This window comes from Rhineura floridana, chromosome 1, assembly GCF_030035675.1.
Source record: "Rhineura floridana isolate rRhiFlo1 chromosome 1, rRhiFlo1.hap2, whole genome shotgun sequence".
NCBI classification, from domain to species: domain Eukaryota; kingdom Metazoa; phylum Chordata; class Lepidosauria; order Squamata; family Rhineuridae; genus Rhineura; species Rhineura floridana.
Genome location: NC_084480.1, coordinates 63,499,661 through 63,519,389, shown reverse-complemented (window position 1 = coordinate 63,519,389; position 19,729 = coordinate 63,499,661). Strand labels below are relative to the sequence as shown.

The 19,729-nt window shown below is 44.3% G+C and overlaps 2 protein-coding genes across 8 annotated transcripts in view; one reads left to right on the top strand and one right to left on the bottom strand.

The window, feature by feature from the left end:
- The window catches only part of LNPEP (leucyl and cystinyl aminopeptidase), an 87,801-nt gene extending 73,773 nt beyond the window's left edge, over positions 1-14,028 (bottom strand). Inside the window, exon 1 of one of the 6 annotated variants that reach the window (XM_061622748.1) lies at positions 14,004-14,028. Coding sequence is in view for 2 of the 6 variants with exons in the window: in XM_061622695.1 (XP_061478679.1) it covers positions 332-353 (22 nt within the window). In the remaining 4 variants the exon portion in view is untranslated. The other 5 variants (XM_061622731.1, XM_061622695.1, XM_061622741.1 and 2 more) reach the window with 5 other exon arrangements.
- Positions 14,029-14,419: 391 nt separating this feature from the next.
- ERAP1 (endoplasmic reticulum aminopeptidase 1) overlaps positions 14,420-19,729 on the top strand; it is a 60,903-nt gene continuing 55,593 nt past the window's right edge. The window contains exon 1 of one of the 2 annotated variants that reach the window (XM_061622771.1): positions 14,420-14,732. In XM_061622771.1, coding sequence (XP_061478755.1) covers positions 14,725-14,732 — 8 coding nt within the window. In that variant the 5' untranslated portion in view covers positions 14,420-14,724. The remainder of the gene's footprint in view (positions 14,733-19,729) is intronic. The other variant, XM_061622788.1, reaches the window with a different exon arrangement.

Here is a 19,729-nt window from a genome sequence, read left to right as displayed (position 1 = left end):
TTGGTGGCTGTGATAGCTCAGTTACCTCAAAGCTTTTTCACTAAAGGGGGGGGGGGAGAGAAGGGGGTGCGCACGCACCCATGCCGCCTTCCTCTCCCGCTTACTTTTGGGGAGGCGACCCCCTGACCTTCCGGCCGCTCCGAGTCGCGGGGCCTTGCGGATGCGGCAAGTTTCTCTTCCCAGCACAGTCGGGGCACGCCTTTGGGTGGGGTGGTGTCTTCTATAAGTGGTTTATTCTATAATAAAAGCTCCTCCAACAGCTTAGCAAGGAGTCTGGTTACAACTGGCGTGCAGAAAAGCCAAAAGAAAGATAAAGGTCTGCCGTACTCACCGCTACTGGGGAAAGGCTCCATTTTGCCTCCCCTGGGCGATCAAAACCCCAAACAGGGAGGAAAAGAAACACAGAGACAAATTGAGAAGGAGAAAGCAGAACCCGCCGCTGCTGCAACTCCTCCTCACTCGGTTTCCTCCACCTTCCGGGGGTGTAGTTGCATGTTGCTGAGGCGGCCGCGTTTGCCGGTCCTGCAGCCGCAGATCCGCTTCATGCAATAACATCAGCTGCCGCTACCAACAGCAGAAAAACAGCCTCTCTGATGACGAAGGCCAAAAAACAAGGTCGCTGTGTCTAGTTCGCTTCCCCTTCTCAGTGGCTCAAGCTTACTAGCTTTGCCTCTTGAATCAGCCCTAATCGACCATTTTCTCCTTTGGGGGCTTCTCCAATCCCTCCCACTGCTAGAGGTGGCTGCTACACACACAGCAGTCTCTCCTGCCTGCGGTCGCCGCCTCTCCGCGCTTAAGCTACAAGGACAGGCGGTGGAAAAGGCAGCTGCAAGCTAGTCTCGCTGCTCCAGTACCATCTTTACGCCATATCCAGGAGAAGAGGACGACGCCTTCGGACACTTCATTTTACACTACATACAATATCAATTCCTGTACAGTTGTGTATGTGTTAATTAATCCAGAATAAACGCCATTGTTGTTTTCTGTATGTCCAAACATTTATTTGAATTGGGCACCCATGTGGCGTAGTGGTTAGAGTGTTGGACTACAACCTGGGAGACCAGGGTTTGAATCCCCACACAGCCGTGAAGCTCACTGGATGACCTTGGGCCGGTCACTGCCTCTCAGCCTCAGAGGAAGGCGGTAAACCCCCTCTGAATACCGCTTATCATGAAAACCCTAGGGTTGCTATAAGTTGGAATCCACATGAAGGTGGTCCATTTCCATTTCAACTGAATTATAATGGGATCCTAAACACACCCGTAAATCACACTGAACCCAGTGGGACCTAGTGGCAAGTAAACATGTTTAGAATTTGGGCTGTTAACCCATAAACATGAAGTACATACATCTATCTACCTTTTAATAGCCCTGGATGTGAGCACAAGAATGTGGTGTCTGTGGATCTTTGGTGGGCTAAATCATTTTAAGTGTGCATGTATGGCTTCTGATTTTTGGACCTTACCTCTCCCAACTTTAAAGGAATAAATAAAGAAATAACTTCCAAGTTTAACTGAATCAGAAATTTAGGATGTAAGAGTTAGGTTTGTACCGCATGTAGATTTACGGTGAGTAAAACTTTTTGCAGAGCGCCTGTGCCTTTTAACTACTGCCTGATAAGCAGAAATTCAGCAAGCAAAGTCACCTCACCCCAACCCAGACTAGTGATTAGGAGAGCTTCACCTGATGAATTTCTCCTTAAGCAGCTGCTAAAGACAAAACAAAGAGGCTAAGATAGCGCTTTATGGCTTGAATACAAAGCCTTTCATATATGAGTAGAAAGCACGTCATGCATAAATGGGGACAGATACTATCTCCAGTTTTAAAAAGTGCTTACTACTCAGGGCAGTTTCTGAAAACTAGCATCAAGTGTGATGGTCCTTTGAGGAGGTTCAGAGGACTCAGGAAGGACCCCTGCGTGGTCCATTCACCAGTTTGGGAATTACTGCTTAGGAGACAGAACTGACCCTAAACCTTCTGTAGCCCTGATGTTGCTCTGCTGTCATGGAAAGACCAACCCTATTAATAGTACCACCTAGAAACATCTTACCACTTCCCTGCTTATGAAGAACCATTCTTCCTGGAATATAGTCCATCAAGTGGGCTGTGGCTCCACCTAGCGACCATAGGCAGGAAATTACAGCAGAATTGCTGGGAGTAGGTCTGGTCACACACGTGACCGGCCTAGTCTTTTTCTGCCTCGTCAACCTAGGTGGTTCAACTGCTTTTCTCTCCATTGTTTTTTCACAGTTGTTCCTACCTTTGTGGTTTCCTTCATTCAATAAGTGTTGTTGTTCCTCTTTGTGTATGTGTGTGTGTGTGTGTGTGTGTGTGTGTGTGTGTTGTTGTTGTTGTTATGTGCCTTCAAGTCGATTACCACTTAGGGCAACCCTGTGAATCAGTGACCTCCAAGAGCATCTGTCATGAACCACCCTGTTCAGATTTTGTAAATCAGGTCTATGGTTTCCCTTGTGGAATCAATCCATCTCTTGTTCGGCCTTCCTCTTTTTCTACGCCCTTTTGTTTTTCCCAGCCTTATTGTCTTTTCTAGTGAATCATGTCTTCTCATGATGTGTCCAAAGTATGATAACCTCAGTTTCATCATTTTAGCTTCTAGTGACAGTTCTGGTTTGATTTGTTCTAACACCCGATTATTTGTCTTTTTTGCAGTGCATGGTATGCGCAAAGCTCTCCTCCAACACCACATTTCAAATGAGCTGATTTTTCTCTTACCACCTTTTTCACTGTCCAACTTTCACATCCATACATAGAGATCGGAAATAGCATGGTCTGAATGATCCTGACTTTAGTGTTCAGTGATACATCTTTGCATTTGAGGACCTTTTCTAGTTCTCTCGTAGCTGCCCTCCCCAGTCCCAGCCTTCTCCTTTCTTTACTATTGTCTCCATTTTGGTTAATGACTGTACCGAGGTATTGATAATTCTTGACGAGTTCAATGTCCTCATTGTCAACTTTAAATTTACATAAATCTTCTGTTGTCATTACGTTAGTCTTTTTGAAGACTATAGATAGATAGATAGATCTTTGTCAGTGTCCATTTCCCTTATCTCCTGTTCCCCAACCCCAGCTTTCGCCCTTTCTCCGCTGGGGCCAGTCAGGACAAGAAAGGGAGGGCTGACTAGACCCAGTCACAGACCTTTTGGCTGAATCAGAGCCACTACTCACACCCAAAGTGGATCCCAAAGAAAAATGGAAACCATTCTTGGCCAACCTGCGCTGGGAGGAGTGCAGACCTTTTTGGAGGTATACTCCTTACCAGCCATCCTTTCAACCATTCTAGCTGTCCTTTCATTCGTTTCAATACTTTTGGCCTTTGCGGCCTTCAGGTAGAGGCCGGGAGTACCAATCAGGTCAACCAAACTGGGCCAGGAGTTGTTTCTCCAGGAAATCCAATCCACAGGGGGAAACAGGTTCACCCCTGCGTCCTCTGGATCCAAGAGCAACAGGCCTCACAATTCATCACGCCTGTTCTGACTCAGTGGTCCCTCTAGTGGGGGCTTGGCTCCTACATTTCCCCCCAAATTGGAACCACATAACTACAGATTTATGGGTCCAACAGGTGATCCGGGAAGGCTACGCAATAGAGAAAACCTTCCAAACCATTTTCTGCCCTCACTTGTGTCCAGTTGTCCCCAAAAGCTCCAAGCTCTTTTGGACACCGTTCTCCATCTTCTTCATATCAGAGTGATAGAGGAGGTACCAGTCGCATAATGGTTCTCAGTAGTCTACTCCATTTTCTTCGTTGTGCCGAAATGCGACAAGACAACCTGGAGAGTAATTTTGGATTTGAAGTTCTTGAACCAGTTTGTCCGATATTGGAAGTTCAGGATGGAATCTCTATCATCCATCCAGGAGGCTCTACATCAAAATGATTATCTAGCCTCAATAAACGTCCAGGAGGCCTACCTACATGTCTCTATTCATCCATGGCACAGACAATACCTGCACTTGGCCTATGACCAGCAGCACTACCAGTATTGCACAATGCCCTTTGACCTCTCCTCTGCCCCCAGGTGTTTACAAAGATTATGGTTGCCCTGGTAGCTTACCTTCTTTGCCAAGGTGTCCACATTTATCCTTACCTCGATGATCTGTTGATCTGGGCAGACACCCTCCTTCAAGCAGAAGGCGGGTTTGTTTCACTCTGGAGGTCCTGTTGTCCCATGGTTTCCTCATCAACTATACCAAGAGTCACTTGGTGCCCACATGCCACCTTCAGCACATGGGGGCCATCTGGACACTCAAGAAGCCATGATCTGCCTGTCTCCGGAACATGTGGAGACCCAGTGCCTGCAGGAGAGTAGAACATTGCCACCCAGGGAAGGAGAGCCTGCTGCTGCTGCTGCTGTTGGATCACCACCTCCACCACCCTTCCCTGTGGGACTTCTGCCTGGCAGACGTGCATCTTGTGGGGTGCCACAGGGTTCCATCCTCTCCCCGATGCTGTTCAACATCTATATAAAGCCGCTGGGGGCAATCATCAGGAGATTTGGGCTGCAATGTCATCAGTGTGCGGATGACACGCAGCTATATCTCTCATTTAAATCTTCACCGAGGTTGGCTGTAGAAACCCTGTCCAAGTGCCTGGAGTCGGTGAGTGGCTGGATGGGAAGGAATAAGCCAAAGCTGAACCCTGACAAAACTGAGGTACTGTTTGTGGGAGACAAGGGAAGGCTGGGGGATGTGGACCTGGCACTCAATGGGGTACGATTGCCCCTGAAAGACCAGGTCCGCAGCCTGGGGGTCATTCTTGACTCCCAGCTGTCCATGGAGGCTCAAGTCTCGGCTGTGAGCCGGGCAGCGCTGTATCAACTCCATCTAATACGGAGGCTGCGCCCCTACCTTCCCAACCATCTGCTCCCACCGGTGGTACATGCCCTGGTCACCTCTCACCTAGACTACTGTAATGCGCTCTACGTGAGGTTACCCTTGAAAACGGTCCGGAAGCTGCAACTGGTACAGAATGCGGCGGCTCGTCTGATTAAAGGCAGCCGCCGGCAAGATCACATCACTCCAGTGCTGAAGGAGTTGCACTGGCTACCGGTTGTTTACCGGGCCCAATTCAAGGTGTTGGTTTTGACCTTTAAAACCCTACACGGTTTTAGCCCAGTCTATCTGAAGGAGCGCCTCCAGCATCGTCAGGGATGCCGCTCAACAAGATCAGCCTCAGAAGACCTTCTCTCGATCCCACCGGTTAAAACAGCTAGACTGGTGAGGACTAGAGAGAGGGCTTTTTCAATAGTGGCCCCCACCCTGTGGAACTCTCTCCCAAATGATCTCCGCCATGCCCCTTCTATGATGAGCTTCTGCCGTGCCTTGAAGACCTGGCTCTTCAGGCAGGCTTTTGGGGTGGGTTAGGTTTTTACTGTTATGGTTTTAAATTTTAACGTTTTAATGTATTGTTTTTTATCTTGTACATCGCCCAGAGTGGCTGGACAACCAGCCAGATGGGCGACTAATAAATTTAATTAATAAATAAATAAATACACTCCACTGCAAGAACATTACTTGATTCGACCTGGGTGGATCTCATGACTATAGCCAAGGCCCTCGGTCTCTTTATATCCACAATTCAGATAGAGCCTTGGGCAAGGCATCATTCTCATCCTCTGCAGTGATTCCTGCTCCCCTATCATGACCTGCAAGCGTTATCAGCTGCGCCTTCCAACTCATCTCTCCGGCTCATTTATATGGTGGATGGATACTTCCAAACTCTGGAGGGGTATTCCTTTCCAGGATCCACCATGGGTAGTGATCACAACCAATGCCAGTCTCTCCAGGTGGGGTGCACATTGTCGCTCTCTCTGCATCCAGGGTCGGTGTTCCTCAGAGGAGGCGCAACACAGCATCAATTGGCTGGAACTCCGGGCGGCTCAACTCGCCATCCAGCACTTCATTCCCAGACTCAACCTTCACCACATCCTCCTTCGCACCAACGTCTGTACAAAGATTCTTGTCAACAAACCAGGAGAAATGTGGTGGTGGAGCCTCCAGTGGGAAGTCGTCTGTCTCCTCTCCTGGGCAGAGTTACATCTGGATTCCATGCATGCAGAACATCTCAGTGGAGACATCAATGTGGCAGCCAACTGGCTGAGTTGTCAGAAGCTTCAAGTGGGGGAGTGAAGACTGCATCAGAAAGTGTTTTCTCAGCTGCAGCGCCACTTTGGCTACATGACAATGGACCTCTTTGCTTCTCCCAACAACCATCAGCTTCCTCGGTTCTTTGCCTGGTATCCATCGCGCCAGGCGGAGGCAGTAGATGCTCTTGTGACCGCCTGGCCCTTGGGTCTCCTCTATGCTTTGCCACCAACTCCTCTGATAGCCTGCACCTTACAGAAGCTGAGGGAGGAATGTGCAGAAATAGCGTTGATAGCACCCTACTGGCTACGGTGGCTGTGGTTTTCGGAGATGATATGACTGTCAATTGATGCTCCTTGGAGGTTTCCGCCCCTCCGAAATCTTCTCATGCAAGGACTGATCCAATATCTGGACCCAACCTGGCTGCGTCTGACTGCCTGGAGGTTGAGCACCGCTGCCTAGGGGAAGCGGGTCTATCACAGGAGGTCATATCCACCATTTTGGCATTGCACCGCTCCTCTACAAAAAGAATATATAGCTCTACATGGCACAGCTTCATTACCTGAAGCAGAGGCATCTTCCCAACCCATGCTTTGGTCTCAAAGATTCTAGGTTTTCTCCAGGAGGGCCTCAACAGGGGCCTTAAGGTCAACACCTTGCGGCATCAGGTCTCTGCCTTGTCATCGCTCTTGTCTCTCTGTCCTTCTGGAGTTACAAGTTCCCATCCACTGGTATGACACTTTCTTAGAGGAGCTACAGCCCTCTGCCCACCTACTGTCCATAGATACCCTTCATGGAGTCTGCAAATGGTCCTCGGGGCACTGCGGAAGCCACCTTTCGAACTGCTCAGTGACATTCCTCTCTGTTTATTGTCATTCAAGTTGCCTTTTCTCGTGGCCATCACCTCGGCCAGATGCATTTCGGAGCTCAATGCGCTGTCCGTAGCCAAGCACCTCTGCATATTTCGCAAGGACTGCGTCATTTTGTGACTAGATCCTTCCTTTGTGCCTAAGGTGAACTAATTCTTCCAAGGACAAGAGATCATACTTCCTTCATTTTATCTGAATCCAATACAGCCATACAAGAAATCCTGGCATTTGCTAGACATCAGGAGGGCGTTGAAGGTGTATCTTAATTGGACTAAAGAGTTTAGGCTGTCTGACTCACTGTTTGTGTCTTTTCACCCCACCTGCTTAGGAAAAAGAGTTTCCACTTCAACCTTGTCATGTTTGCTATGAGCTTGTATTAAATTAGCATATGAGGTCCAAAAAGTGCCAGTCCCTAACAATATAATGGCACATTCTATCCTCTCAGCTTCCACTTCAGCAGCCTTCTCGATTAATGTTCCCCTAGCAAAGATCTGCCATGCAGCCACTTGGTCTTCCACTAATAAGTTTGCATCTCATTATAAAATGGATTTTCATGCTTCCACCGAGGCTACCTTTGGCCACAGTGTCCTGCAGCATGTCCTTAAACCTTGTGAGCCACATTACCCTCCCAGTCCTAGGTGGGAATTGCTCTGGTATATCCCACTTGATGGACTATCATCCAGGGAGAAGAGGACTTTGGTCCTTACCTGAAATAAATTTCTCCTGGATGATAGTCCATCAAGGCCCACCACTATGAGTCTCTGTATGTTATTGTTTGAGGGTAATTACTTGATGGGAGCTCGCAGTTCTTAAGTTTTTAAAAAAGAAAAAAGAACTGGAACGAAATGAGACACAAGGTTATGTGTAACAACAATTTCTTATCATTGTCCAAAATATTACGTTGGTCATGACAATACATTGGGCCATTTTTCTCTGTATGTTGTAACAATGCCATGTATGATTGTTGGGGGGGGGGGTTGGTGGTTGTTCTTTTTCAACAATACATTTGACTTATCAATCTTATGTGGTTTGTCTGTGATGTACTTTTTTCCATTTCAAGGGAGTAGGTCATCTGTGGTTACAGCTATTATACAGTGTTCAAATTGTCACGAAAAGACTGGGCAGGTCACGTGTGTGTCACGTGACCTACTCCTAGCAATTCTGCTGTAATTTCCTGCCTATGGTCACCAGGTGGAGTCACAGCCCACTTGATGGACTATCATCCAGGAGAAATTTATTTCACGTAAGGACCAATGTCCTTTTCTAATTGGAGAGTCAAATAGGAATAGACCTTCAGACCCACAGTGCCACCTCTGAACTTAGTCCATGCCTACCTGGTTCATGCTGCTTGTCTCTGACCATGTTGGGTTCCTCTGTCAGGACCCCTCTCATGGTCACTGCCTTGTCACGGTCCCACCTCAAGGTCCTGGTCTCTTAAAGGTTCTCTCACTGGCTCTAGCAAAGATATCTCAAGATCCCCCTGCTAGGCAGCACCACCAGACACTCCCTGTAAACAATATTGCCTTGAGACTGTGCCTTCATCTCCTCCTGGCTTATTGCTACGTTGTGTCTGGGTGCACTTACAGGCCTCAACCCCCCTGTATCTTTGTGCCTATAAAGATTACAGCCCTGGGTTGCTCTGGATACCTGATGACGTTACACTATCTCTTCACCGCTGCCACCATTCATACCGTTTCCCAACCTTGGTATATGCCCTGCCCAACCTTCTGGTCTGTGAAAACCTAGCCAAGGATCAGGCGTTTTGGTAAACCAAGAACTATTTATTTATATATACAGTAAATAACAAGATTACTTAAAGGTTTAGTCAACAAGCATGTGGTTTTATAAGATGTGTTACTCTTTGTATTTCTTAGTCATAAATAACCTGCCTCGTTACCCGCCTAATCCAATCCACCCAACAACCCTCTCCAAAACCAACCAACCCTCCAACCAAGGGGTGGCACAGATTTTAGGCAGCTTTGCAAATTTTCAGGTAGCTTTCATTTTGTAAATGAATGGTGATGACTTCTCCATTTTCAGAACTGATTGTGGGAATATTGAGGTTTTGTGGCACTTGAATTGATTTCATTTTGTTTTGTTTTAATATATTTTAAAGTCTGTTTTTATGATTTTTAGAGTGTTTTTAGTGTTTTTGTTTGGCGCCCTGAGTTACTACTTGGAGGAAGAGCGGGTTACAAATTTAATAAATAAATAAATTTTTATTCAATAAACCTAGGAAAGGTTACTGTTGAATTATTTGCCAGCTCCAGCCACGACCATCCCATGCTGTCAAGAATTTAGAGCAAAACGGATTTTGTTCTTTTCTGTGCCACACATCAACAGTCTATGTAGATAATTCTGTCCTGCTGCTTTCTGTGCTTGAGCAGAATGGGAAGTCTTAAATAATATCTGATGAAAAGCCACAGAATCAGAGATTGGATAAGAAGAAAATAAAAATTATTCTTATCAAGATAATCTATACATTTTAGACTGTAAACCCATCATCCCATGCTATCTTCACTGTGATGTAGGCTATCTTCACATGAGATGCATGCTAATGTGTGACCAGATAACAATCTACAGATGCCGATGCAGCAGGTGTTGGCACAGTTGTAATATCAGAGTGCACACTGTGTCTGGAATAATATTGGTACCAGCTCATCCCAACAATGCTGTTTCTGATTTAAATGACTGAAGGTCATGTGTGTGTATGTGTGGTGCTGAATCCATCCTTTCCTGTAATTTGTACTGCAACCCTTTATTCCACATGTGACTTTCAGGAAGCACTACTTTATGTCTGTGTGCTGGTGTGTGTACAATCACACTCCTGTCATCATCTTTCATCTAGTTACACTTACTGTAACAGTATCCATTCTAAGCAGGGACAAATGGATTATTTAAAAGCCAAGAGGGATTTTAGGAAGGCAGATGAACAGGTAAATTTTTAACACCAAATATTTTATGAAGGTTAAACATAATGGAAAAGAGAAGTTGTCTCTTGCTGAAAATCTTTTGCTGAAAAATCAACTGGATGCTGACGTTAGTAACTGGTAATAAAAATATGGGTTGTATCCAATGTTGTGTTTAGTCACAGTCTTGTCAGTGAAAGGATTTCTGCTTGCACAGTGGGACTTTTCCTTCCTTCTGTTTCCCATGCCCTGTCCAATCCTGTTCTAGGAGTTCCTGCAGCCCTCCAGAGCAGATTTGGGGAGGATGTGGGGTATGCACAAGAGGAGGGGGAAAGTCCCATTGTGCAAGTGTAAGTCCTTGCGCAAGTGTAAGTCCTTGTGCTGATGGGACACATAACTGAATACCGCTCATATATGCAAAAGTTCCTGTAATCACGTTGTTAATGGAATTTTAATTGTTATGTACTTGCTGAAAATGTCACTTGCCTTGTGGAACCAGGGAAAATGCCCAGACAACTTGGACATCAAAATATGTAATGTGACATGGGTGAGTGGATTATATTGTGACAGACAGGGCCAGCTCTAGGTTTCTGGGGGCCCTTGTGCACAGGGTATCAGTGGGCCCTTGTCTCCTCCCTTTCCTCCTCAAACCACATTCCTCCTCCCTTGTGGCCCCACTCCTTTCAAAGAAAACAAATCTTCACCAATATTGCAACCCCATCTTATAAAATAAAGATACAAACTTTTGATTTATTTTAATTTTGGGGGGTAAATTTACCTGTTCTGTAGGCCTCAGATCCTAAGAATTTATTCTGGTTTACCATGATAATGATGGCCAGATTATATGAATAGTATCAGAGCCTGGGATCTTCTACAAAAAGTACTGAGAAATAATTCTCATTTTTTGCTGTTTCTGTTGGCTTCTCTACTTTAATGTTTTCACAGCCAAAAAAGTGTGTCCTTGTGAGGCGTCCTTCCCTGGCTCTCCCTGTCAGGTTCCTACCTGCGCGTGGCTACTGCCTGTCACTAGGCACCACCAGGGACTCCACCAGTCTGGACTGTCCTTTTCATTGTTTCTCTCTCCGCTCTAGCAGGGGGATCTGTTGAGATCTATGCTAGGCAACCACCAGTCACGTCCTAATACTAGTATTCCCAGAGACTCTGAATACTGGTATTGTTATTCTCTTCACCGCTGCCACCATTTGTTACAGTTTCTCTTCAGCCTTGGTCATTACCTTACCCTCCCTTCTGGTCTGTGAAACCCCAGCCAAGGATCAGGCCTTTGGTAAACCAAATTAAGTATTTATTAAAGATAACAAAGCTAACAAGATTAACAAGATTTCTTCTTAAGGCACATAAGCATATGGTTTTACTCAATACTAATCCGAACTCCACCCCTCTCCTTCTCCACGCTCTCCTGGCAAACAACTCTCTAAACCCCACCAAGCAACCCACTCAGTTCTCTTCTTCCCCTCCAGATTCCACTCTCACTCTTCCTTTTATACATTCAGCCATTTTAAACACTCAGCCAATCATCTCGCATTCTACTGCCCATTCACTCCCCCTCTTTCACTCCACTTACCATGTATCTTCTAAACAACTAACACTTACCATATATACATTAATATAGGAACATCACAGTCCTGTCTGGAGATGCCATTGGGAATTGAACCTGAGGGACCTCCTACACGCAAGGCAGATGCTGCAATGGCCCTTTCCCCGCACTCACAACTTATTCAACTGTGCTGAGATATTAGGAGGCATTCTAGAATTAATCTTGGAACCCTTTATTGCCATGTGGCACTGTTATATCAAAGCACCAGGGCAAGCCAAAGACAGAACAGTAGATGAAAGGCTACCCTTTTAAGCAAATACTATTTTTTAAAAGTTAAAATTCCATTTCTCAAAAAAAAGGCATTCACAATAATTCAGCTACAATTCACCTATATGTTAAGAAGTGTGTATAGTGTACAAAAATGACACTAAAGGGTACTTCCACATCACAGGGCTTACATGCAGAGAAACCTTCAGATACTGTAGACTCATATAAACACAGATGCAACACAATACTCCAGCATGCCTCAGTCCATCAGAAACCCTCATAAAAATGTCTAAGAAGAATCACCTTCAATGTCTAGTGCAGAATAAACACACAGCACTGGTGGAGATTTAATACTCTTAGTACTACTAGTATAGCACTTTGTATGAAGGACTGAAAAAAGGGCCTTTCTAGGGACAATCTATTAGTCTCTGAATATGCCGTGTAACCACCAGGCATCATAAATGTACAAGTTTCCAAGTTAAAGACACACATGATAACGAGAACCTCCTGCCAGACGTAGGGCTGGTTCACATATGAGCCAAGATCCACATTAAAAATGCTGCCTGTTCCATCGCAATTGATTTTGACTGTTCACATACTTCTGCCCTCGCTACGAATTGGCTGTTTTTCTTTGTAGCATTCACACGCGTGTGCATTTATTGCTATCAGCATTTCCTTGTGGCTGCGCCCACACATTAGCATATTAACTGCGGAGGCAGGGAAGGGGCGGTGTTTCTCTAAAGGAAGGGAGGACTAGGCGCTTGAAAGGGAATCGTTCCCACTTGTGGCTGTTAGGCTGTCCCTGCGCGAGATTGGTGTGCCTTTGGTACCCTGGGACAAGCCTCAGCATGCATTCTGGGAAACATAAAAAAACCCCAAACAATTATCTTTACAGAGACATTAAAAGCAGCTACTAAAGGAAGCACTGACCGTTTAATGTTATCGTTCTCCCTCAGTGGAGCAGATGCTGGGATGAGATGCCAAGGCAGCTCCCGTTTCCCCTGCGCTTTTGGGCGCTTATAAATTATGCCAGCGGCACCTTCGCCAGCCTCCTCTCACCATGGCTGTGAAAAGGGTGCATGCATCAGCCAGAGGGGGGGGGAGATCCAGCTTTGGGGGGGAGTGGAGGGATGCGAAGAGGCCCTCCACACACACACTTTCTCACAATCTCTCTCTTGTGCACACACACACACACCGGGCTAGACATAAACAACAGCTGTGCAGACACAACTCCGAAGAGCGCCCAGCACCAAAACCACAGCTCCGCAGCCAGGTGAGGAGCGCCGTCAACCAAACACAGAGAGCGCGAGCCGGCTCCAAAAAGATAGATTTGTCTTTGTGAAGTAGCCAGGAAGGAATTTTACAAGCTCCAGCTCTTCCATACTACCCTCAGGGAGCTGTTGGTGTCGCTGCAGAAGAGAGAGAATGAAGGGGTGGGGGATGTGATTTTGTTTAAAGGAGCGGAGGAGGAAATGTATTGGGGGGAAGTGGGAGAAAGCAGGAGAAAGGAAAGCAAGAGCTCCCCGAAGTTGCTTCGTCAAAGGCAGGAAACAAAATGATGCCCAAAGACAGTTAAAGGGGCGGAGAAAACAGAGGATCTAATGGCGAAGAAACTGCATAGCCAAAAAGAGGCATTTAAAAGGTAATACAGGGTAGAAGCACACCAAAGCAGGTGCAGATTTTAAAAGCAATTTTGGGTTTTTGTCGCATCCATTTAATCCGGAGTTAAAAGCAAAAGCAGCTGAATGTAATCGCGTTGGCAAAAACTTCATACAAACGGTCCAAATTAAAAGGATCTGCAAAAAGCCTAAGATCCAACTTATACCAGCATCTGATCAGGCCCATAGTTTCAAATCCTGGCTCAGCCATGAGTGGGTGACCTCGGGCCAGTAACTGTCTCTTAGTCTAACCTACCTCATGAGAGTATAAAATGGGAAGGGAAGGAACCATCTTTGAGCTTCTTATAGAAAAAAAAATAAATGAAAATAATAATAGGAGCTTCCCAGCTACAACTGGGGTGGTGGGAAGGCAAGGGGGGGGAAGTGAGGGAATTCATATACAAAAGCCCCAGTACAGACCTGAAAAATAGAAGCTTGCCTGTAGAAGAAGAGGGAAGCTCTTAACACACACACTATCAGATCAGTGGAGCAAAGGGAACCAGGGGCTGGGGAGACAATAACTATTATGTAATTAAGGCTGCAATCCAGTGCATTTACCTGGGAGTAAGTCCCACTGAACTCAATGGAGCTTACTTCTGAGTAGACATAGGATTGCAGCCTAAGAAAACCAGGAAAGCCTTCTTACCTTCCTTCCAAGTTCCATATCCCACTCTTAAACTGCAATTGTAACTACATGTACCTACATTTACTTGGGATGAAGCCCTTTTGAATTCAACAGGACTTACGTCTCAGCAGACATTAGAATTAGGGTTGCCAGGTTTAGGGCCTGAGACTGATCCTGTAGGAGAAGAGAAAGTCAGCCAAGTGCAGGTGTTCTTGCAAGACTGTAATGGGAAAAACCACAAGGTGGAATTCTCCCTTCCTCCTGCACAACTTTTAAAGATACAGAAGACCTCTTGGAGGCCGGGCCTACTAGTTGCCTACTAGTCTGTACCCTTCAGACTTCTTGCCTCTGCTTCTCTACCCTCCAGGAACTTTTTCCAGTCTTTAGCTCTCCCATGTGTTGTGTTTTAATCTGTCAAACTCACAGCTTTTCCTTCCTTCACAGAAGCTAAATTGCAAACAATTAAGTTCCCTGAAAAACAGAATTGTTGAAGTCATCACACCAGCTCGGCCAGCCAGTGTCAGAGGCATCACCTCCATGAGAGCAATGTATTATAGACTGCTTAGCTTTTTTGTTTTGAGACAAATTATTTATAGGTTTCAAGTAAGTGGAATGGTGATGGACTTTGCATAGAAATTGTAGAAGAATGAGAAAGGTATCTTACAGCAAGAGTTCTATGTGGTTGGAGACCTAAACATCACTTGGAATGCAAATGGAAAGGGAAAACTCATAAATCTCCTACATGCACCAGTAAGTATATTTTCATTGTTGAGTACAAGCATTGCATAATGTTCCTAAGCATGATTTAAGAGGATGCGAGAGTCACTCACAAATTCTCTATTGCCACTTTCCTATTAGGTACAAAGTGGTCATAAGCATAGGAACTTATTTTTAAATGTTCTTATGAAATAGGAACCCCACATACCTCATCCAAGTTTTCATGTGGTTCTAGTTAACTTATTGTGCCCTACTGATCTTAACATTTTGTTGTTGTTTTGAAGTTGTCTCCATTTATGCGTTTTTAAATTCTGGTTTTAAGTTTTTTCTTTTTTTAGTTTTGTATTTTTAAAGTTTTGTCTATATGTTGCCTGGCTAATAAATGTTTGATAACATATAGCTATTGGATATGGGTCACACTTGTAGTACTGAAAGGGCAGTCAGTTGTCAGCTTTGACAGCACTGGCCATCTGTTTAGAAGAACAAGGGAGACTAAACACAGGCCCCAGTCCTTTGCTCCACTTTCCGACAAGTGGCACTGTCAGACCTGACTGTGCTTGCCATCTGTTTGGCAGCTGCAGATGCACTGCTATGTCTGCACAGCCCAGCATGCTGCTACACACAGGTCTCTGGATTAGAATCATGCTATTTCCAGATTCAAAATGTATTTTCAGTTGCTTAAACCATGCTATTTCCACTTGCTTAACTGCTTGAACTAGACATTCCCCTTGATCCAACATAGCAAACCACTTCCCAAAAGACAGAAGCACAAATGGAAAATCGTTTTCCAAAAACTATCCCAGCAAAGTGTATGGAAGAAAAACACATCTTCCCTGTAAATTTCCCAGTCACTCATCACACTAACTCATTCAAAGCAAGCCTTTATTATCCTTTTTTTACCCTAAATTTGGCATGGACCTATTCTCAAACCCTCTTCCACTACCAAGTTTCAAATCAGTTCATTGAACCATTTTTAAACTATCATCCATTGAACCTTCTGCCCTCCCATTTCTCATGATTATGATGGCTATTCAATCAACTCATCATTAACATGACTATGTCCCTATAACATTCTAAAACAGCTCCCCCAAAAGATTTCTGTGGTATTTCCAGTAGCATTCTAACCATATCCCCCCAACAGCATTTCTACTATCTGCTAGAAGTAGAAGTGGTGCAATTTTGTTTTTAATACTATAGGCCTTTGGAGACATACTTTGACTTGCTATATTTTAGTAAAGTACTTGGGTACCAGTACACAAATAAATGGGTATAAAATTGAAGAAATGCATTATTTATTGTAAACACCCTTGATAATGTGTGGGAAAATATGCAAGAAAATAATATATAAAGATTAACCTTGTCTGAAAATCCTATGATTTATCTGCTTATTTTACACATGCTTTAATTTGCATTAAAATGCAAGTTGAGGATTGTAACATTTGACACGTTTTTGACAATTTAAGGACTATCCACATAACTGGCAAAGGATGCCATGAGGATGTTGATAACTGCTAAATTTCCCTCTTGTTCACAGCTCTCCTTTCCCTCCCCCTGTATACTATGTAAATCAACTGGGCAGACTGAATTGTGATGTTGTATTTGCATTTGTGTGGAGAATTTGTATTTGACAAATGAGACCTGTAACAAAATGTTGCAGCATTGCTCTTGTGCTGAGTTTCATCCCATCATTCCAAGGAAGGGCATTCCATCCCACTTCCCCATTCCACTCTCCCATTCCCAACTAACACTCAAAATTCCATGTCTACTGAGTATGTTCAGTCATTGAGATTATCAGCTTCAGGAGAAGGAAATTTAGAGTAGTTTAATGGTGAGGATAGGTTAAGCACCCCACTCCATGTGCTATTCCTCCACTCCAAATTGTCCATCAGAAGTTCCTAAATCAAATTCAGCAAATGTAACTGCAGAACAGTGTGCATGTTTTGGAAGTGAGGAGCCATTAGCAAATGCAATCTGGACTGGAGAAATTGTAGGATGGAAAAGGGTTACCCATCCCCTCACACCTTCTCTAACTTTCCCTCTCCGAACGTAAAATGGTGTCAGGATTGTTATACGCATTTGCATGCAACAGTAGGTTAGCCCCTAGGATTTTACCACACGGCAGTTCTGATTGAGGCATCCAACATTCAGGATTTACCTACAGCCAAGGAACTATGTAGATACTTCATTTACATCTAAATTATCTATATGCCACTATATGCCAGATCTTGTTGGCCTAGGTAAAAATGTCAGCTGAGGGGATTTGTGGGGCTTTGGATCCAGCAGATCCAAATCTGTTGGCACCCCACCCTAACACAAGATTTTGAGCTTTTGTGTACTTGCTTGGGTGAAATCAGGGCCTCTGCCACAGTGGACACCCTCCCCCCAACCTATGAACACCAGCAACTACCACACAACCCTTACCACCCCCCAGTCATCAACATCAGGGTGGGTTATGACTGTGCTTAGGCTTCTTCCCATCCCAGCTTTGCAGGGAGGATATAGGGCTTCCACATAAAATTTTGGCCTGAAGGTCCCCCAAATAACACAGCCATGGGCACAGCAGTAATGTACTTGCTATCACACTAATGCAATAAAGTTAAAACTTTTTAACCAGCTTTACGATCTAATTATGCCTTACTGCCACAGAAGCCTTTTTTGATCCTTCCAAATAACCTGTAACCAGACAGCTAGAGGTGGAAGTATTTAAATCAGTAATCAAGTCCACGTGGCTGTATTGTTTAAGCAAAGGATACTCTGATTTTCCTCATTCTTTTGGAACAATCATAATTACTTTCAAATGGTGACAGACAGACAGCTCCCAGATGGAAGGCTCTTGTGGGCTCTGAACATATTTTGCCTTCTTTCCTGGAAAAGATTAATGTCAGGTAATTGACAGGCCCACACTATAAAACTATTTCAGAATAATAATGTTTAATGATGCCTCAGTGCACGAGTGATCCTTTTTGAAATGCATGAATGTTCTGACCTTCTCACTTCAGGAAATAGTTCTTTGGAAAATGAACTTTCATCTCTGTACTTCAATGGCCACATTTTAAATGAAAAACAGCCGCACACACAAGAGGACTATTTCTTGACTTCATTAAAATCTCTGATTTTGGCCTCCCAGAGATACATACTTTGTGAATAACTGGATGGAGAATGAGATTTCTCTTAAAAATGAAGAAAACTATGTTTTCATCTAACTGTAACACCAAATGACACATCTTGCCTTGACCCAGAGACCCTCATGCGCGACAGTGGGCTGAGTAACTAACGCTGCCTGCAAATATCTCCCCTACTGATTGGTGCTTTTGCTGATAATGCCAATCATGTGCAGTAGCACTACACACCACACCTCCTCAACCCCATCCTGTCCTTTAATGTTTGCTGCTCTTGATCCAGAGATACCAATGTACTTGGTATACATTTTGTGCCACAAAGTACTTGAGTATCAAAACTTCACTGAACTCAATAGAACTTTGAAACATTTATTACATTTTAGTCCATGTTTGTTTCAAGAAATAAAATATATTTATGACTGTAGTCTACTCAGGTTTATTGCCCACAGATAAAATTTAGAAGAGACACCATGTTTGAAAAGCAAAAATTACCTTGCTGCTATACAAACTGTTTTTGGTAGCATGAGGTTTATCTATTAGGCTTCAGTTTACAGATTCATTAGCTACTCTCTAAGCCACAGGATTTCCCCCCTTTACATTGTAAGACTGGATTTAAAAAATGAGATTAAAAATAAAATTAGGACTGTTCTATCCCTTTTCCCCTGGTTTCTGAGCATTTAGGACTATACAGATATTGTATTCCAGCTCAGTTAAAAAGTTTGAATCATGTACCTACTTCACCATTACCCACTGCTGTCAAACATTTACTTGGTGCCAAAAGCATGCTGTCCCTGCCTGGAAGTTTTATAATAGGTTAGCATGGGGCACAGGTGAACCAAAAGGATTAAGAATAGATATATGCATGGAGCAAGCAAATGTGGATGGAGCAAGGGGAGTAACTGCAAATACAACACACAGGAGATGTGGTATTCTGTATGTCACAGAAACGTCTTAAATTGCCTTATGACTCACAGACCTTGAGTCTATCTAGCTCAGTATAATTCACACAGGGATGGGGAACCTGTAGCCCTCCTGATGTTACTAGAGTGCACCTCCTGGTGTGCCTAACCTCTGACTATGCTGCCTGGAGATGATGGGAACTGGGAGTCCAACAACCTGGAGGGCCACAGGCTTCCCATCCCTGATCTACACCACTGTTTTTCAATTAGGGTTATCATGAAACCCTTGGGTTCTGCGAGGATCCCCCATAGGTTCTGTGAAATGTTACAACCTCCCACCTCAACACACTTCACTTTTCCCTTGTGTTAGACAGGCACTCCAACTTATTACCAGGGGAGCAGAGTTGGGATTGGGATTTTATAACATCAGAATAAAGAGGGGTTCTTCAACCAAAACAAGTTTGAAAACCACTGATCTACCCTGACTGCAAGGTCTTTCCAGTCTGACAGCAGTCTTTCCCAACCCCAGCTGGACATGCAGAGGATTCAGCCTGGGGTATTTTACACATGAAGCATATGATCTATTAGAGCTGCAGCCCTTCCCCAGGAAATAAATTACACAGTGGTTGTAAAAAGAAAGTGATACTTTTTTTTAAAGCAAGATGGTAGCTGTTCTGATTTTGTTGAAGGCAAGAAAAAAAGAGAAAAATAATTGGACTATATTGTAATTGGTGGTGAAATTTTGTTTATGAAAAAATCTGTCAAGAAATATGGAAAACTAAACAATGGCCCACAGACTGGAAGCGTTCCATATACATCCCAATTCCAAAGAAAGGGGATCCCAGGGAATGCAGTAATTATCGAACTACTGCCTTAATATCCCATGCAAGTAAAGTAATGCTCAAGATTCTACAACAAAGGCTCTTGCCTTATATGGAGCAAGAAATGCCAGATGTCCAAGCTGGATTTAGAAAGGGAAGAGGCACCAGAGATCACATCGCGAACATACATT